The 16158-nt window shown below is 33.6% G+C and overlaps 1 protein-coding gene and 1 long non-coding RNA gene across 4 annotated transcripts; one reads left to right on the forward strand and one right to left on the reverse strand.

Annotated features, from left to right (window-relative positions):
• The first annotated feature begins 3 nt into the window (after positions 1 to 3).
• On the forward strand, positions 4 to 4485 carry LOC149910173 (uncharacterized). 3 transcript variants are annotated; one of them, XR_016457616.1, is made up of 5 exons: positions 4 to 77; positions 1893 to 1994; positions 2642 to 2814; positions 3805 to 3869; positions 4358 to 4485. It is a non-coding gene; the product is annotated as an uncharacterized LOC149910173 (long non-coding RNA). The 3 variants fall into 3 exon arrangements; XR_016457614.1 differs by having other exon boundaries at positions 2653 to 2814; XR_016457621.1 differs by lacking the exons at positions 3805 to 3869; positions 4358 to 4485 and having other exon boundaries at positions 2642 to 3230.
• LOC149910174 (uncharacterized) lies at positions 3555 to 4790 on the reverse strand. Its single transcript, XM_090111020.1, has one exon. It carries the CDS (start codon positions 4718 to 4720, stop codon positions 3575 to 3577), a length of 1146 nt encoding a protein of 381 aa, XP_089967146.1. The 5' UTR covers positions 4721 to 4790; the 3' UTR covers positions 3555 to 3574.
• Between the last annotated feature and the right edge of the window lie 11368 nt (positions 4791 to 16158).

The raw sequence follows: 16158 nt of genomic DNA on the forward strand, positions 1-16158 counted from the left end.
AAAATATGGTTCATATCGGCGATCCTCTCATTACAAAAAGTGCATATATTGCTATTAATTATGTTCAGTCTTGCAAGGTGTGAGGGTGTTTTATTGTGGCCAAATCTTAGTCTATTGATTGTGGTGATAAACTCACGACTAGCTATATCCAGCTCATCATACCAAGGTCTTCTCTGTAAATCCTCTTGAATATTTCCATACCATTTTCCTTTAAATTTCTGATCCTCCTTCCAGAATTCTAACCATATACTATTTAATGAAACATTTGCATCATAATAATAATCCGTCATAGGAACATGTACCACATTTCTGACGTCAATAGCATCGACCCCTACATAAGCAGTTTTGTCCGCTATTTCATTGCCCAAAATACCTTTATGTGAGGGAACCCACATAAAGGCAACTGTAGCTCCTTTATTATGTAACCGCCATACAAAATCCTTAATGAAATAGATAATATAATTACTTTTAAAATTAAGATTTACAAGTTTCAGACTATTTATAAGACTTAAAGAATCTGTTAAGATTAGAAAATATTTACAATTATTTACACAACTAATCAATCTTAAAGCTTCAAAAACTGCATATGCCTCTGCTGTATAAATAGAGCACTGTTGATGTAGAACAAAGCTTTGAGCAGTACCCCTTTGGGGATCATACACTGCACTTCTCACATAACCTGTACCTTTACTACCATCAGTGTAGACTGTATAATAGTTTTGGTTCTCTTCTAAGAATGCTAGAAAATCAGAGTTGTTATCAATTGTCCTAGATAAAATTGACATTGGATGTATAATACTATTGAATGAATGAGTGTAACATGACCAGTGAGATTGTTTTTTGATATTTGAACATTGAGATTTTATTTCCAGGAAAATATGGCACAAAGTTGGGCATATACCTTTTAACAGATCATTAGGTGAAGTCAGTGGACCATCTGTGCTTATTAAATGAGGTGAGGTGATTTTATTTATAATAAGGAGATTATTTGATGATAGTAGTTTTAAACAATATCTTTTTGCAAGTTTGATTCGTCTCAATAACAGAGGCATAATATTTGTTTCAACTTCCATGGCCCTTATGGGAGTCGAACACATTGCCCCTGATATGATCCTCAAAGCTTTGTTCTGTATTATATCCAGTTTATGAGTATGAGTGCTATTTAAATATGCCAAGGAACTATAATCAAAATGACTTCTGACTATGGATTTATATAAAATTGAAAGTATTTTGGGATCAGCACCCCATGCTACACCTGCTAGACATCTCAAAATGTTAACACCATTTAATGCATTTCTAGATATATGTTTAATATGTTCTTCAAATGTAAGCTTGTGATCAATTACGATACCTAAGAATTTGTGGGACATTACTCTTGGAATAATTTCACCATTAAAAACAACATTGATTAGTGGTGAATCCTTACCAAATATCATTACATTACTTTTAGCAACATTTATTTTTAAATTTAATTTGTGGTGATAGTAGTTACTCAACTGCCTTAGAGCAATGTTAACATTACTAATGGCTACGGTTAAATTCACATCTGAACTGTACAATGCTAAATCATCTGCAAACTGAAGTATATTTACATTTTTAGTATTTACATATTTACATATCTCACAAGTATACAAATTATATAATAAGGGTGATAAAGTTGCACCCTGCATAGTACCCTTTGAGACAGTTTTGGGTCCATGTAAGATATTGTTATGCTTAACATATAATATTCTATTATTAAGAAAATCATAAATCCATTTACACAATTGTCCAGGTACACCTGCATTGCTTAAAACCTTCACCAGTATGCCAGGATCTACATTATCAAATGCACCTTGCACATCTAGAAATACACAAACTGTGTGTAATCTCTTGTCTTTTGCATTTTTCAGATCACTTATAAGAGAAACGAAACTGTCAGCACAACTTCGTCCTCTGCGGAATCCATATTGAACATAAGGGATAACACTGTTCGATTCTGCATACCAATCAAGGCGAGTTTTCACCATGTTTTCAAATATCTTTCCAAGACATGACGACAGTGAAATTGGACGATAGGAACTAGCCTGTTCAGGTGGTTTATCTTTTTTAAGTATAGGTAGAACACATTGAGTTTTCCATGAACTTGGTATTAACTTTTTATGCCAAAGATTATTAAGAACATTCAAAAATAAATTTTGTATTGATTCAGGTAGATGTTTAATCAATAAATATGGAAAACCGTCTAAACCAGGACTAGTATTTCTCCTAGATTGTAAACTCATTAGGAATTCAGACCATGAAAAAGGATCCAATAAAAACCGTGATTGCGGATTTTCATTATTAATATTAAAATAATTGTCTAATTGAACCCGGTCAGTCAAATTGGTGCTATCTGATAGTCTATCCAGTAGTGGTTGCACAAATTCATCTTTATATGACTTATTACTATTTCTGATGTTCTTAAATCTTTTAATCAGATTCCAGATTTGACTGATGGGAGTAGTTCTATTGAAACTGTTACAGAAACTATTCCAGCTAATTCTTTTTTGCTCCTTGATAGTCCTTTTTTTTAAAGCATCTAATTTTTTATAGTTAATGTAATTATTAATGGTTGGATCATTTCTGTACAATTTCAATGCTTCATAAGATTTAATAACAGATTGTTCACAGATGCTGTTCCACCAGGGAGCTGGTGGTCTACTCCTGAAGTTGGTCCTGGTGAATCTAGGAATCACAATTTCTTTGAGTTTATCAAGCCGATTACAGAACTCCTCATAAGATTTCATCGGGTTCTCTGCACTGACTATCATGTCTTGGAAGACTGAATATGAGGTTTCTGCATAATGAGTCCAATCAGTTTTGTTATATAAAAATTTGTCAACATGTTTATTGATTGTGTATCTTTCAATGCACATAGTAATGTCTGTGATGGTTGGGTAATGATAACTACCCATAGGATCATCATACACAGACCACTCACAAAGTGGGGTCAATTCGGGGCTAATAAAACTGACATCTATTGCTGAAGGATTGCGTGTAGGATAATTTACAGTAGTGAAGCTACCATTATTCAAAATACATAAATCATATTCATCAATTATATCATACAAGTTTTGACCACGAGCTTTAGTAGATAGACATCCAAAAGCAATATGATGTGCATTGAAATCACCACTCACAAAAAGAGGTTTTGGTAAATCTCTTATAATATTGCGCAATCTATTCATTCTTATATGTCCGCTTGAGGGAGGGCAGTATACACAAAGAATAGATAGTGTAGTATTTTCTGTATATAAACTTATTGCTATATTTTGTATATCTTCATAAAAAGAGGTATTTAAAACGTTGTATTTCAAATGTTCCCTAACTAATATTCCCACACCATTACGAGCATTTTTAGAATTTCTGTTGTAAAAATTGTAATTAGGAATATGAAATGATTGATGATCTTTCAACCATGTCTCATTTAATAAACATATATCAATATCTTTTTCATTTAAAAATTTTGTAAGAAGAGGTTTTTTGTGATTTGCACCTTGGACATTGAATTGCGCAATACGTAAAGAGGGAGTTCTATGAGTTTGTGTATCCATTATGTTGACAAATTTTTAATGAGGACATCTTTAATTAATGAAGAAGTAATTGGTTCGTTATCACTTTTATTGCCTATTTGGACCAGTGTGTGTACTAGGGCCATAAGTACATCACTGTTTCCAATGATTTGTGATTTTATATCGTGAATATTTACATTCTTTAATACAGGTTTAATATTTACAGACTTATTTACAGGTTTTTGTACAATATTTACATTTTTATTTACAGGGATGCCACGTGATGGCAGAGAAGGGAAGTCAGTACTTTCTTTTGTCTTAGCAACACTAGCATAGGTAATTTTATTTTTCTTCTCTAATATTTTATTCATTTTAATGGGACATACTTTAGAAATAGCTAAATGAGGTCCACTGCAATTCACACAGCAAATCTCATCTGGTCTATTGCATTCTTTATATGAGTGATCACCTGAACAGATTGAACACCGCTGTTTGCCATTACATATATTAGCAGAATGATTAAATTTAAAACATTTGTAACATTGTTGAAGAGGAGGAATATAATCAAAAACTCTATATGAGAATAAATCATATTGTACGTTCTCCGGTAAGGAATTTGTCAGAAATGTGATACTGACAGTTTGTGTTCCTACTAACTCATGTCCTACTTTTTTCATAAATCGCCTAACTGCAATTATTTCATATACTGAGGTTAACTTTGTAAACAATTCTTTATTTGATAGATTAGTTGGTACGAATCTGATTATACCAGTCTTTTCTATTTGTGCTGCTGGAATGTATGCTTTTATGTTGTATTTTTCCAGGAAGTTGCCGTGGTTGAGAAAATTATTAGCTGTATTGTGCTGGTTGAAGATCACAACTATTTTATTCGCGCTAATACGCCTCAGTGCTATCACACCTTTAATATTACTAAATATATGATTTAAATAGACTGGACTTTTATTTCCTATTCTTTCTTCTTTGTTTTTACTTTCCACAAATACTTTGAATTGCATGTTTATGTTACTGTCCGGATAGAGTCTTTTATAATTTGGTTTACGGAAAGGTAGAAAAGAGGAGTCACTCTCACCACCGCCGCCAGTACCCGAAACATCTCGATCTTCTGGATGTCGTGGTCTCTTCTTAGATTTGGGCGGGTTATCGCCGCCCCCCTCATTTCCATCCATTTTTTATGAATACGCTATATTAATGTTCTAATTTTTAACTTATTTACACTTATTTATGAAGAAATTGTATTTAATTTAATTTAAATTTCAAAACTATGAACCGCGCTTTTTCAAATTCCCGCCAAGCCATAAAGTGACTAAACCGAAAATCGTTCTGAAATATAATTTATTAGTGTGTAACACTCATTGTTACTGAAAATTTCAAAACGCTATTTAAAAATAATGGAAGCTGAATATTTGAAATATAAGTATATAAATTAAAAGGACGTTTTAAATTTAATAAAAAATAAATATCAATTTTTTTTTTTTAGTTAAACCGTACCAGTGCAAACTTAGCACCCCATCTATGGAATTTTGGGTCGAAAATGACCTTGATCGTTAGGTCCCCGTTAGGTCCTTTAAGGTCCACCAATTTTTTCGTTAGGTCCCCTTTAGTTTTTTTTTAAATAATTTTTTAAATTTTAGGTATAAAAAAATTACACTTTAGCACCCCATCCATAGAATTTTGGGTCAAAAATGACCTTAATCTATAGGTCTTCGTTAGGTCCTATAAGGTCCCACAATTTTTTCGTTAGGTCCCCTTTAGTTTTTTTTAAAATATTTTTTTTTTAATTTTGGGTATAAAAAAATTACACTTTAGCACCTCATCCATATCAAAATTGGCGAATTTTATCAAAATCGTATTCTTTACCGTTAGGTCCGTATAGGTCCATCATTGAAATTGTTAAATTATTTATTTTATTAAAATCTATATATTTATAAGAAAGTCGTGTTAGTTACTCCACTTATAACTCAAGAACGGCTGAACCGATTTAGCTGAAAATTGGCAGGGAGGTAGTTTAGAGCCAGGAGAAGGATATAGGATACTAAATATGTACCACGGGCGAAGCCGGGGCACTAGTTATAAAATAATTGAAACCTGCGCATGCGCCTTAGAGCATTAAGACATGCGCACATCATACATAAACAGCGCGAAATTTAAATTGGTATCGTTTCATTTATTAAATCAATAAATAAATCTATACTAGTCACGTCTGGTTCGAAAGATGAGACTGGCTTTTTATTTCGAAAATTTATTTGGCAACACTTAACAGTTAACTGTCATTAAAACCTGAGTTGTTGATTGCTCCGAGTGTTGATGTGTCAAAGCTTGTCAAAGTGATTTTATTTTCTGCGATTTTAGCTTAGGATTTTAGTGATTTCTAATAATTGAAAACTGAGTTGAAAACATGACGAAAACTTTAAACTATGATTAATAAATTTAAAAAGAAACAATTTGAAAGAGATGTAGTTTTCAAGGAAAAACACACAGTGTGACTTGATATTTTGATACTTTTCATCTTGATTGCATTGCACATTATATGATTTGTTTAATATTATTATTATTATTTTGCATGGATGATACCAGTAATCCAGTTATAAACTATTAAAGCAACAATATAAAATTGAACGATCTGTCCGTTCAAAATGTTTAAAGACACAAAATCAGTATCTCAACGAGATTTCTTCTATGACCGAACCATGTTATTCATGTTGAAGAGCAGTACAAAAAAAACAAGATGGAATAACTGCAGAAATGGAAGAGTTAATGATGTCAGAGATAATGATAGTGATTCTTATTCTTTATTCGCGGCTGAACGCGGCTTTTAGATTTAATATGATTATATTGATTAAACAAAATTTAATTGTATTTTATTATGTTTTTTATTACTTTCACTAGCTGTTCTTTTTTTTATCTGTATCAGATAACTGTACCAGATTACATATATATAATATTATATAGATGAAGAGTTTGTAGAGGTTGTTAATCTCTCAAAAAAACAAAGCTCGTAATAATAAATTAAAGTATCAAAACTTTATTTCCAACTATAACCTAAGTTACCATTAGGTTACCTTAATATGATGATTTTTTGAATTTGCCGCCTTTTCCAGTCTTATCTTTCGTTAGCCGGACTATCACCACAGTATCACCATATTTCCTACAGTATGGCGACGAATGTACTTGTGCAGAGAAACGGAGGGGAACTGGCGGGGGGTCGGGCGACGCGGGCCGCTTAATGCAATCACGCTGAGTTTGCATTAACTATCGCGAAAGGACGACGCAGTCGTATTTTTTGTGTAATAATTTTATTATACATAGGTACTTACATATTCTATTATGGCGCGCAAAAACTGTTCCGTTTACGGATGTAAATCTACATTGAAATCCCAGAAGGAAACAATATTTCAGAAAGATTGTATTAATAATTGTATCTGTTGAATTAAAATCAAAGCTATGTATATGTTGTCCTCATTATTTTCTAATCAGATTGTACATCCCAATGCGAATGCATTACTTCTTAAATGGTATAATATACAATTAAGAACATCCAAAAATAAAGTGTCCACGTAAATAATATTTAGCAGTGCAATATCTGTAATTATATATTTATGAACAAATGATTACATCAGATTTAATAATCGCAATTATTTTGAATGTACATATGAATAAATGATTTCATCATAATATTAATAATCACAATTTTGTTTTATTTCCCATTTGTTGCAACCCTAGCGTATTTTCGTGTGGCAGCGTAAGTACCTACGCTGGCGGCGGCATCGCGCGACATCAAAGGCGTTTCCTTACTTTAGGAAATAATATTGTAATACTGTGCTATCACTATCATTATTATATTATACATAGTATAAAACAAAGTCGCTTTCTCTGTCCCTATGTCCCTTTGTACGCTTAAATCTTTGAAACTACGCAACGGATTTTGATGCAGTTTCTTTTAATAGATAGAGTGATTCAAGAGGAAGGTTTATATGTATAATAACATCCATTAAATAGTGGAGAAGTACTGCTATTTTTGAGGTTTCTAATGTGATGTCGTAAAAAATTACCAGCCTTACTTATAAAAACTGACTGATCTGTTGCATAAACACCTCTCAGTTAAATAACTCTCAACTCCTTAAACAATGATTAAAATAATCTTAGGTACTTATAAACCTATCTCAGCAGTCTCTCAACTAAGTTACGTCAATATATGTATTTTTTTCTAGTAACATTATCGAAATAAAACCCGCTATTCACGTAAAACTTGACTAAAAATGTACTTTTTGACAAATATGAATGGTAGACTTTATTTTGTATGACGTTTAACTGACAGGATATTGATAACTTTCAAATTTCAAACATTTGTACAGATTTGAGATTTTTGATAAATTCAAATTCAGTTTTAATTTAAAATGAGTTCAATGATCAATAAACGTTCTCGTTCGACGAATTGGAGTGAGGAGGATAAGGTACGTAATGTACACAAGAAATCTAATAGAATGTACTTATTTCCTTACATGTTTTAATGCTTATTAATAAATATATATTGCTCTTTAGAAAGTGCTTCGAAAATAATTAGTGCTCGAGCGAGCACATATTATATTAGAGAATAAGGATACGTCGACTAATACAAATACAGCAAAAAAACTTGCATGGGAAGATGTTTTGTCTTGGTTATTTTAGTTTTACTTATTCTAACAGTTTCTTGTATTTAATAAATTGTTACAGTGTAATAACATTATTATTGTATTTATATTTCAGTTATAATATCATTTCACTCCATAAAAGGGACTTAAGCCAAATACAAAATCAGTGGAGGAATTTGAAGAAAGCTAAGGCTTTGGAACACAAATTTAGAATGGCAAGAAACATGACAGGCGGGGGACCTCCGCCACCAAGTCCTCCGCCTGAAGATCAAGAGCTTATAGCAGCTCTTCCTAATGAGTTTGTGGTTGATAACAATCCTTTCGATAGCGATGCAACACATGGCCAACAGGTTTATATTTTTTACATTTTCTACTGCTATTATTCCTTAATTTGGAATATCCATTAAGGGATAATAGCGCTATGCATATATAGTTTTTTATTGTGAGATTGAGTAATTATATTTTATACAGGGTGTACCAAAAAGGAGTGATGAACGGAAGCTGAGAGGTAGAGGACCTAGAGGGCTATCCGAATCACCCCCATGTATGTTATGCGATTTTTCGTATTTTCGGAGTTATGACGTTTTTTTCAATTTTTCACCTATCGCCGAGTACGATGATATTTTCACTCATGCTGACGTCAATGATTGCGGAAGATGCTTGATTTTTTTTTGTGTGCTAAGCTGAAAGATAGGCCAATTCAGTATGGTAACATTTACTATCGTTAGATCTTTGAATGGAATAAAAAAAAGAATTAAATGGCAAGAAAGATAAAATTACCCAGTATGTTCACCACTTCAAGGGCCCGTAAAAAAATAAAATCACATAAAAAAAGTTTTCCGTTTGACTTTTAAAAACTTGCTCTATCTATCAGATAGCTACCCTGAAAATTTCATTTACTTATTCAGAAGGCTTCAATAGAAAAATTTAAATCTAAATGTGGTAAGTGCAAAAATTGAATTAACATGATGATCATTAAAACCAATAAATAGGTGTTTAATTACCAGAAATTTTTAAAATAACCCCGCTGTTGCTCAATGCAAGTGCGACATCACCGTAAAAAGTTGTCTTTTAAATGTCTGAATGCCCTTTTATCATTTTTAATGGTTTCTTCTGCTACTATGAATTTCCGGGTTATTTCGTCCAAATCGTGGCATTCTCTCAAGTAGCCGAGGTCTTTTTAGTATTCCCATTGAAACAAATCAATGGGGTTTAGGTCGAGGGACCGTAGAGGCCAGGCTTTAAGGCAGGCGTCACCGGCGCATGCGCAGGCTGCAACGACCAATCCATCTTTCAGGGTATCTTTGCCCTTTAGCCTGGCCTGCTCGGTCTCCGGACATAAACCCTATTGATTTTTTTCCGTGGGGATACTACAAAGACGAGAGACTGCCACAATTTGGACGAAATAACCCGGAAATTCATAGTAGCAGAAGAAACCATTAAAAATGATAAAAGGGCATTCAGACATTTAAAAGACAACTTTTTACGGTGATGTCGCACTTGCATTGAGCAACAGCGGGGTTATTTTAAAAATTTCTGGTAAATAAACACCTATTTATTGGTTTTAATGATCATCATGTTAATTCAATTTTTGCACTTACCACATTTAGATTTAAATTTTTCTATTGAAGCCTTCTGAATAAGTAAATGAAATTTTCAGGGTAGCTATCTGATAGATAGAGCAAGTTTTTAAAAGTCAAACGGAAAACTTTTTTTATGTGATTTTATTTTTTTACGGGCCCTTGAAGTGGTGAACATACTGGGTAATTTTATCTTTCTTGCCATTTAATTCTTTTTTTTATTCCATTCAAAGATCTAACGATAGTAAATGTTACCATACTGAATTGGCCTATCTTTCAGCTTAGCACACAAAAAAAATCAAGCATCTTCCGCAATCATTGACGTCAGCATGAGTGAAAATATCATCGTACTCGGCGATAGGTGAAAAATTGAAAAAAACGTCATAACTCCGAAAATACGAAAAATCGCATAACATACATGGGGGTGATTCGGATAGCCCTCTAGGTCCTCTACCTCTCAGCTTCCGTTCATCACTACTTTTTGGTACACCCTGTATATTTATAGGAAGTTACTAAGGAGTCTGCTGATGATACATTGAAATTGAATGAAAATGATGAAAGCACTGCACATGCATAGGTAATCATATTATATAATAATTTGTATAATATTTTTATCAGTTATGTTATACAAAAATATCAGTATTATAAATAAAATTTATATTATTTTAAAATAATTATTATTTTTTTATTTTTAGCCTGAATTGCCAAATTTCTCCACTGAATTGCCACGTATAAATCCTACACATCATATTTTCAAAGCTAAACCAAAAAAAACGTAAGTATGTAATGTTGAAAATAGAATTTCATGAAATTTCCTGTGCTTATTGTTCAGCTGTGATTTATGTGAAATAATGTTTAATGTTTATGTTATTTTTACAGTGGGAAATCAAATTCCAATTACGAGCATCAATTATTCCTCCTTGCAAAAAAAAGCAGGGAGGAATTAATGAAGCAACAACAAGAGTTGCATCTATTAAGAATAGAGCAAGAGAGGGAGCTTCACCTATTAAGAATAGAACAAGAGAGGGAGCTTCACGAGAAGAAGCTCCAAATACTTGCATTAGAGGAGGAATATTTAAAAAAAATAAATTTTGAAAAATAATAAAATATGGTTTTTATTGATTAAAATAAGTTTCAATATAAATGGCCCTGTTTATATTTTCGTCTTCATCTTCTATATTATCAGGGATAGTTGGATCGATTAATAATTGATTTTCAAGGCCTGAAGGATCTAGAAAAATACAAAATAAAGAATTAAAATATGCTTATTTTTTATGTATTGGCATTATTAAATATACTTTGTTTACATATTAGTTTGCACAAATACCTTGATTTAAAATAGACTCATTAAAGAGTATTGCTAAATTGTGCAAAACTGCACAAGCAACAATAGTGGTCTTGATCACTTGCAGAGACCCTCGCATTGTTTCGTTGAGTATGCGGAATCTTTGCTTCCACACCCCAAAGCAACGCTCAACAGTATTCCTCGTTCGTATGTGACTCAGGTTGTACCTTTCTTCTGCCTGTGTCCTTGGTCTTAATATTGGTGTTAGAAGATGCGAAGTACAAGGATACCCGCTATCTCCAATCAGCTTCCCATGAAATTCATTCTCCTCAAACCTCCGCTTTATTGAGCTTTCTCTATATATGCGGGAATCATGTGTACTTCCTCTCCAGTGACACACAATATCGCAGATTTTAAGGTCAGAGTCACATACTACCTGTAATTATTGTCATCAATATTATTATAAATTAGAAACACATAATAGCACACATAACAATGAAAATTTATTACTTTAAATACACTATGATCAAACTAAAATGTTATTGTACAATGTTCATACTTGAGTGTTAATGGAGTAATGTCCCTTCCTATTAACATAGTACTGTCCAGCCTCTCCACTCACTTTGCGTATCTTAATATGAGTGCAATCTATTGCACCAATGATACGCTTCATCCCGCATATTATGGCCTCAAATTTCCTAATTGCTTTGGCTTCCTCGGTTGAGTTCGACGGCATATTAATATAACGCGAACTTTTAGAAGCTAACGCAATAGCAACATTTCGGGACAAACGGGAAAGTGTCTGTTGACTCATTCTGTGAATGTCAGCACAATCTTCTTGGATCTGTAATGTAATAGATCGTTATACAGGCTTTTCTATTGTATATATCCAAAACTAGAGCACAAGTCACATCTACCTCATGCCGGCCCCAATATCGAATAACTGCCATCACTTGCAGTTCCACTGGAATACCGCCCCCTCGAGTGTCCACGCGAAGGTCATCCCGAATCAAATTAAGCGTCTTATTTACGGTCCATCTTGACGTACGTCCCGCCAAGGTCATACACGATGCACGACGCAAAACGACAGTGAATAGCGTTGACGTACGTCAATAATTATTATTATTATCTTGCTGGATGTGCACGACCAACTTTTCATCCAGCAAGCACCCCCACCACCGCGAACGTCGTGCAGATGGACAGTGAATAGCGCGGACGTACAGCAGATTAGTGTTGCCAACAGAAATTAATGTAAATACTTGGAAACGTGGCCTATTGATATGATTTTTTTGTGATAACTTAGTGAGTACATGAGCAAGCAAGAAACGGTTATTTTTGATTTTTATGTACACAGGAAATCCCAATTATCATTACTTTTGGATCAACCTTGTACACATGGACAGTTTATATTCAGAAGTTATTATTTGAAAAGAACTCCAAGGCGAATTGTTGAATAACACAGATTTTATGCAAAAGTCCACTGCAGAAAAATGGCAATTTATTTAAAAAAAATATCTTGACGAATTTGTTTGTTTAAAAAAAAATGATTAGCTATATACTCTCTGTTCCTGCCACTTTAGCATTTACTGAAAGAGTCTTTTCGGTCATGAATGTGAAGTGGCGGGAAGAGAGAAACCGAGCTTCATTAAAAATTAATTAAAAATGAGCTCTTGAAATATATAAATTTAGATTTGGAATGTTTGGATTCATATAATTCATTTAAAAATAATGAAAAATTCTTAGTTACTGCAAAAAGTACAAAAAAATACATTTTTAAAAATATTTATTTACTCTTTATTTACCTCCTTTAAAATCAGATATACTCTATTTCTTCAAATAAAAGTTGGCAACCCTAGCCATGCTTGATGCGCGCACGATCGTCAGTAGGATACATCCAGCACCGCGGCCTTGAGCCGACGTACGTCGGGGATTGACCGTGAATAAGACGCTTTAATGATTTGTTGCATGTTAAGCGTCTTATTTACGGTCCATCTTGACGTACGTCCCGCCAAGGTCATACACGATGCACGACGCAAAACGACAGTGAATAGCGTTGACGTACGTCAATAATTATTATTATTATCTTGCTGGATGTGCACGACCAACTTTTCATCCAGCAAGCACCCCCACCACCGCGAACGTCGTGCAGATGGACAGTGAATAGCGCGGACGTACAGCAGATTAGTGTTGCCAACAGAAATTAATGTAAATACTTGGAAACGTGGCCTATTGATATGATTTTTTTGTGATAACTTAGTGAGTACATGAGCAAGCAAGAAACGGTTATTTTTGATTTTTATGTACACAGGAAATCCCAATTATCATTACTTTTGGATCAACCTTGTACACATGGACAGTTTATATTCAGAAGTTATTATTTGAAAAGAACTCCAAGGCGAATTGTTGAATAACACAGATTTTATGCAAAAGTCCACTGCAGAAAAATGGCAATTTATTTAAAAAAAATATCTTGACGAATTTGTTTGTTTAAAAAAAAATGATTAGCTATATACTCTCTGTTCCTGCCACTTTAGCATTTACTGAAAGAGTCTTTTCGGTCATGAATGTGAAGTGGCGGGAAGAGAGAAACCGAGCTTCATTAAAAATTAATTAAAAATGAGCTCTTGAAATATATAAATTTAGATTTGGAATGTTTGGATTCATATAATTCATTTAAAAATAATGAAAAATTCTTAGTTACTGCAAAAAGTACAAAAAAATACATTTTTAAAAATATTTATTTACTCTTTATTTACCTCCTTTAAAATCAGATATACTCTATTTCTTCAAATAAAAGTTGGCAACCCTAGCCATGCTTGATGCGCGCACGATCGTCAGTAGGATACATCCAGCACCGCGGCCTTGAGCCGACGTACGTCGGGGATTGACCGTGAATAAGACGCTTTATTCTTTCCGAATCTATACCTCGACCGTAGTGTGGCCCTGTGGCCGCTACAAAAAATATATTGACACCATAGATTGACACTAATACCAGGTTATTTTAATTCTAGGTTGAAAAGTAGGTTTTTAATAAATAAGCACTCTCAGAACAATAGATTTATTTAATAAATGAAACGATACCATTTTAAATTTCGCGCTGTTTATGTATGATGTGCGCATGCCTTAATGCTCTAAGGCGCATGCGCAGGTTTTTATTATTTTATAATTTTAATAAAATAAATAATTCAACAATTTCAATGATGAGCCCATACGGACCTAACGGTAAAGAATACGATTTTGATAAAATTTGCCAATTTTGCTATGGATGGGGTGCTAAAGTGTAACTTTTTTATACCTAAAATTAAAAAAAAATTATTTAAAAAAAAACTAAAGGGGACCTAACGAAAAAACTGTGGGACCTTATAGGACCTAACGGAGACCTATCGATTGAGGTCATTTTTGACCCAAAATTCTATGGATGGGGTGCTAAAGTGCATTTTTTTTTATACCTAAAATTTAAAAAAATATTTAAAAAAAAACTAAAGGGGACCTAACGAAAAAATTGTGGGACCTTAAAGGACCTAACGGGGACCTAACGATCAAGGTCATTTTCGACCCAAAATTCCATTGATGGGGTGCTAAGTTTGCACTGGTTTAAACCGTAGTATATTATTATTAGTCTGTGGTTAAACGTAAAATGGAACGTTATTTGTTTTAACTAAAATTAATGTTAGGATGTGTACACAGAAACACTCGTTAATGATACTAATTAAACATTAAGTTTAAATTTGATGAAATTAACAACTTTCACTTCGTATTTAATAATTAAAAATTTCAATACATATTTAATAATAAACTAATAATCAAGCGACATTTTATAATTGTAAAAAAAGCTGATATTATTTTTTGTAATAATTGCTTTTCTTTTTTATTGTCATATTGTCATCTTTTAATTTAAAAATTTTCGATACGATACGTTCCATGTATCAATTATACAGTTTAGTGGCATTTTTGCCATGTTACGTGCAGTATCAGATTTAAATGTGAATAAATTAAGTCGTTTGTATAATATTTTAAAATAACATTATGAAAGAATCTTTACTTTAGCATGACCTCCCAACGACATTGCTTCAATGACGTTTGTTTTTGCCTCTGCAATTTTCAAGTTGATTTGTAATATTGCCAGCTCTCAAAAGATTTCCGAATTTAAGGAAAAAATATATTGATAAGTTTTAATTGCACCTATCAATAATTATTAATAGAACTTACTTTTATACTTACCTCTAATATTGAAATTATATTGTCACCGATGTTTAAATCTTTGGGTCAAAGGCTATGCATTGCATTTATTCAACAATAAACATTAGCCGTTTGTCCCAAATGAAAAGATTGTAATGTACAATGTACCTACTGCCTTAGTATAAAGTCAACATTTTTTTATTGATCGAGTCGTTTTTGAGTTAAATACATATCGTAACAAATAGCCGCGTCCAGACCGGCTGAGCGCGGCTCGCGAGCCGCGCTCAGACTTCCTGCTCGCGAGCCGTGGCACCAGAGCTATTTGTGAAAAGTTCCGAGCCGCGCTCGCGAGCCAAGGTGAGCCGGTTTGAGCATTCAGTTTATCTCCGTATAACGATGGAAAACCACGTTTTATTAGCTGCTGCGGCGCTTGTGTTGTCTGGATATATCATAAAAAAAAAAGAAACAAAAAATCTGGATAAAAAAATTGTACCAAAACCGAAACCAATACGGTAACAGTTTGTTAAAGAAACAGGAACTCGCTTGTTTTTATTTAAATGATCTGGATCTTTCGAATCCCATAACATTTTGAAGCTTCCGTAAAGTTGTATTAAGCGAATACTGTCTTCTTTATCCATTTTTGATTCTGGCTCGCGAGCGTCGTTATGTCCGTCCACACCGGGCGAGCCGCTCGGACTGAGCCGCCTTTGAGCATCGCCAAAAACCGACAACGCATGGCTCGGGGTCGAGCGGCGCTCGGCCGAGCCAACGTGCGCCCGAGGAAGCCCGAGCGCCGTCCACACCGGCCGAGCTATTGGCTCGCGAGCGGGACTCGCGAGCCGCGCTCGGTCGGTCTGGACGCGGCTAATGAGTATTTTAATCATTAAATTGTATCTTAGTACTTACAGTGTAGTGATTGTTTTACATACAGT

The sequence above is a fragment of the Colias eurytheme genome, chromosome 2 (genome assembly GCF_061535395.1).
Source record: "Colias eurytheme isolate Ceu_HAF_F1 chromosome 2, ilColEury1 Martin Lab GWU primary, whole genome shotgun sequence".
NCBI lineage: Eukaryota > Metazoa > Arthropoda > Insecta > Lepidoptera > Pieridae > Colias > Colias eurytheme.

Bases quoted from the DNA above. Each gene is read 5' to 3' on its own strand.
- LOC149910174 (XM_090111020.1), bottom strand. From the start codon at position 4,720: ATGGATGGAAATGAGGGGGGCGGCGATAACCCGCCCAAATCTAAGAAG.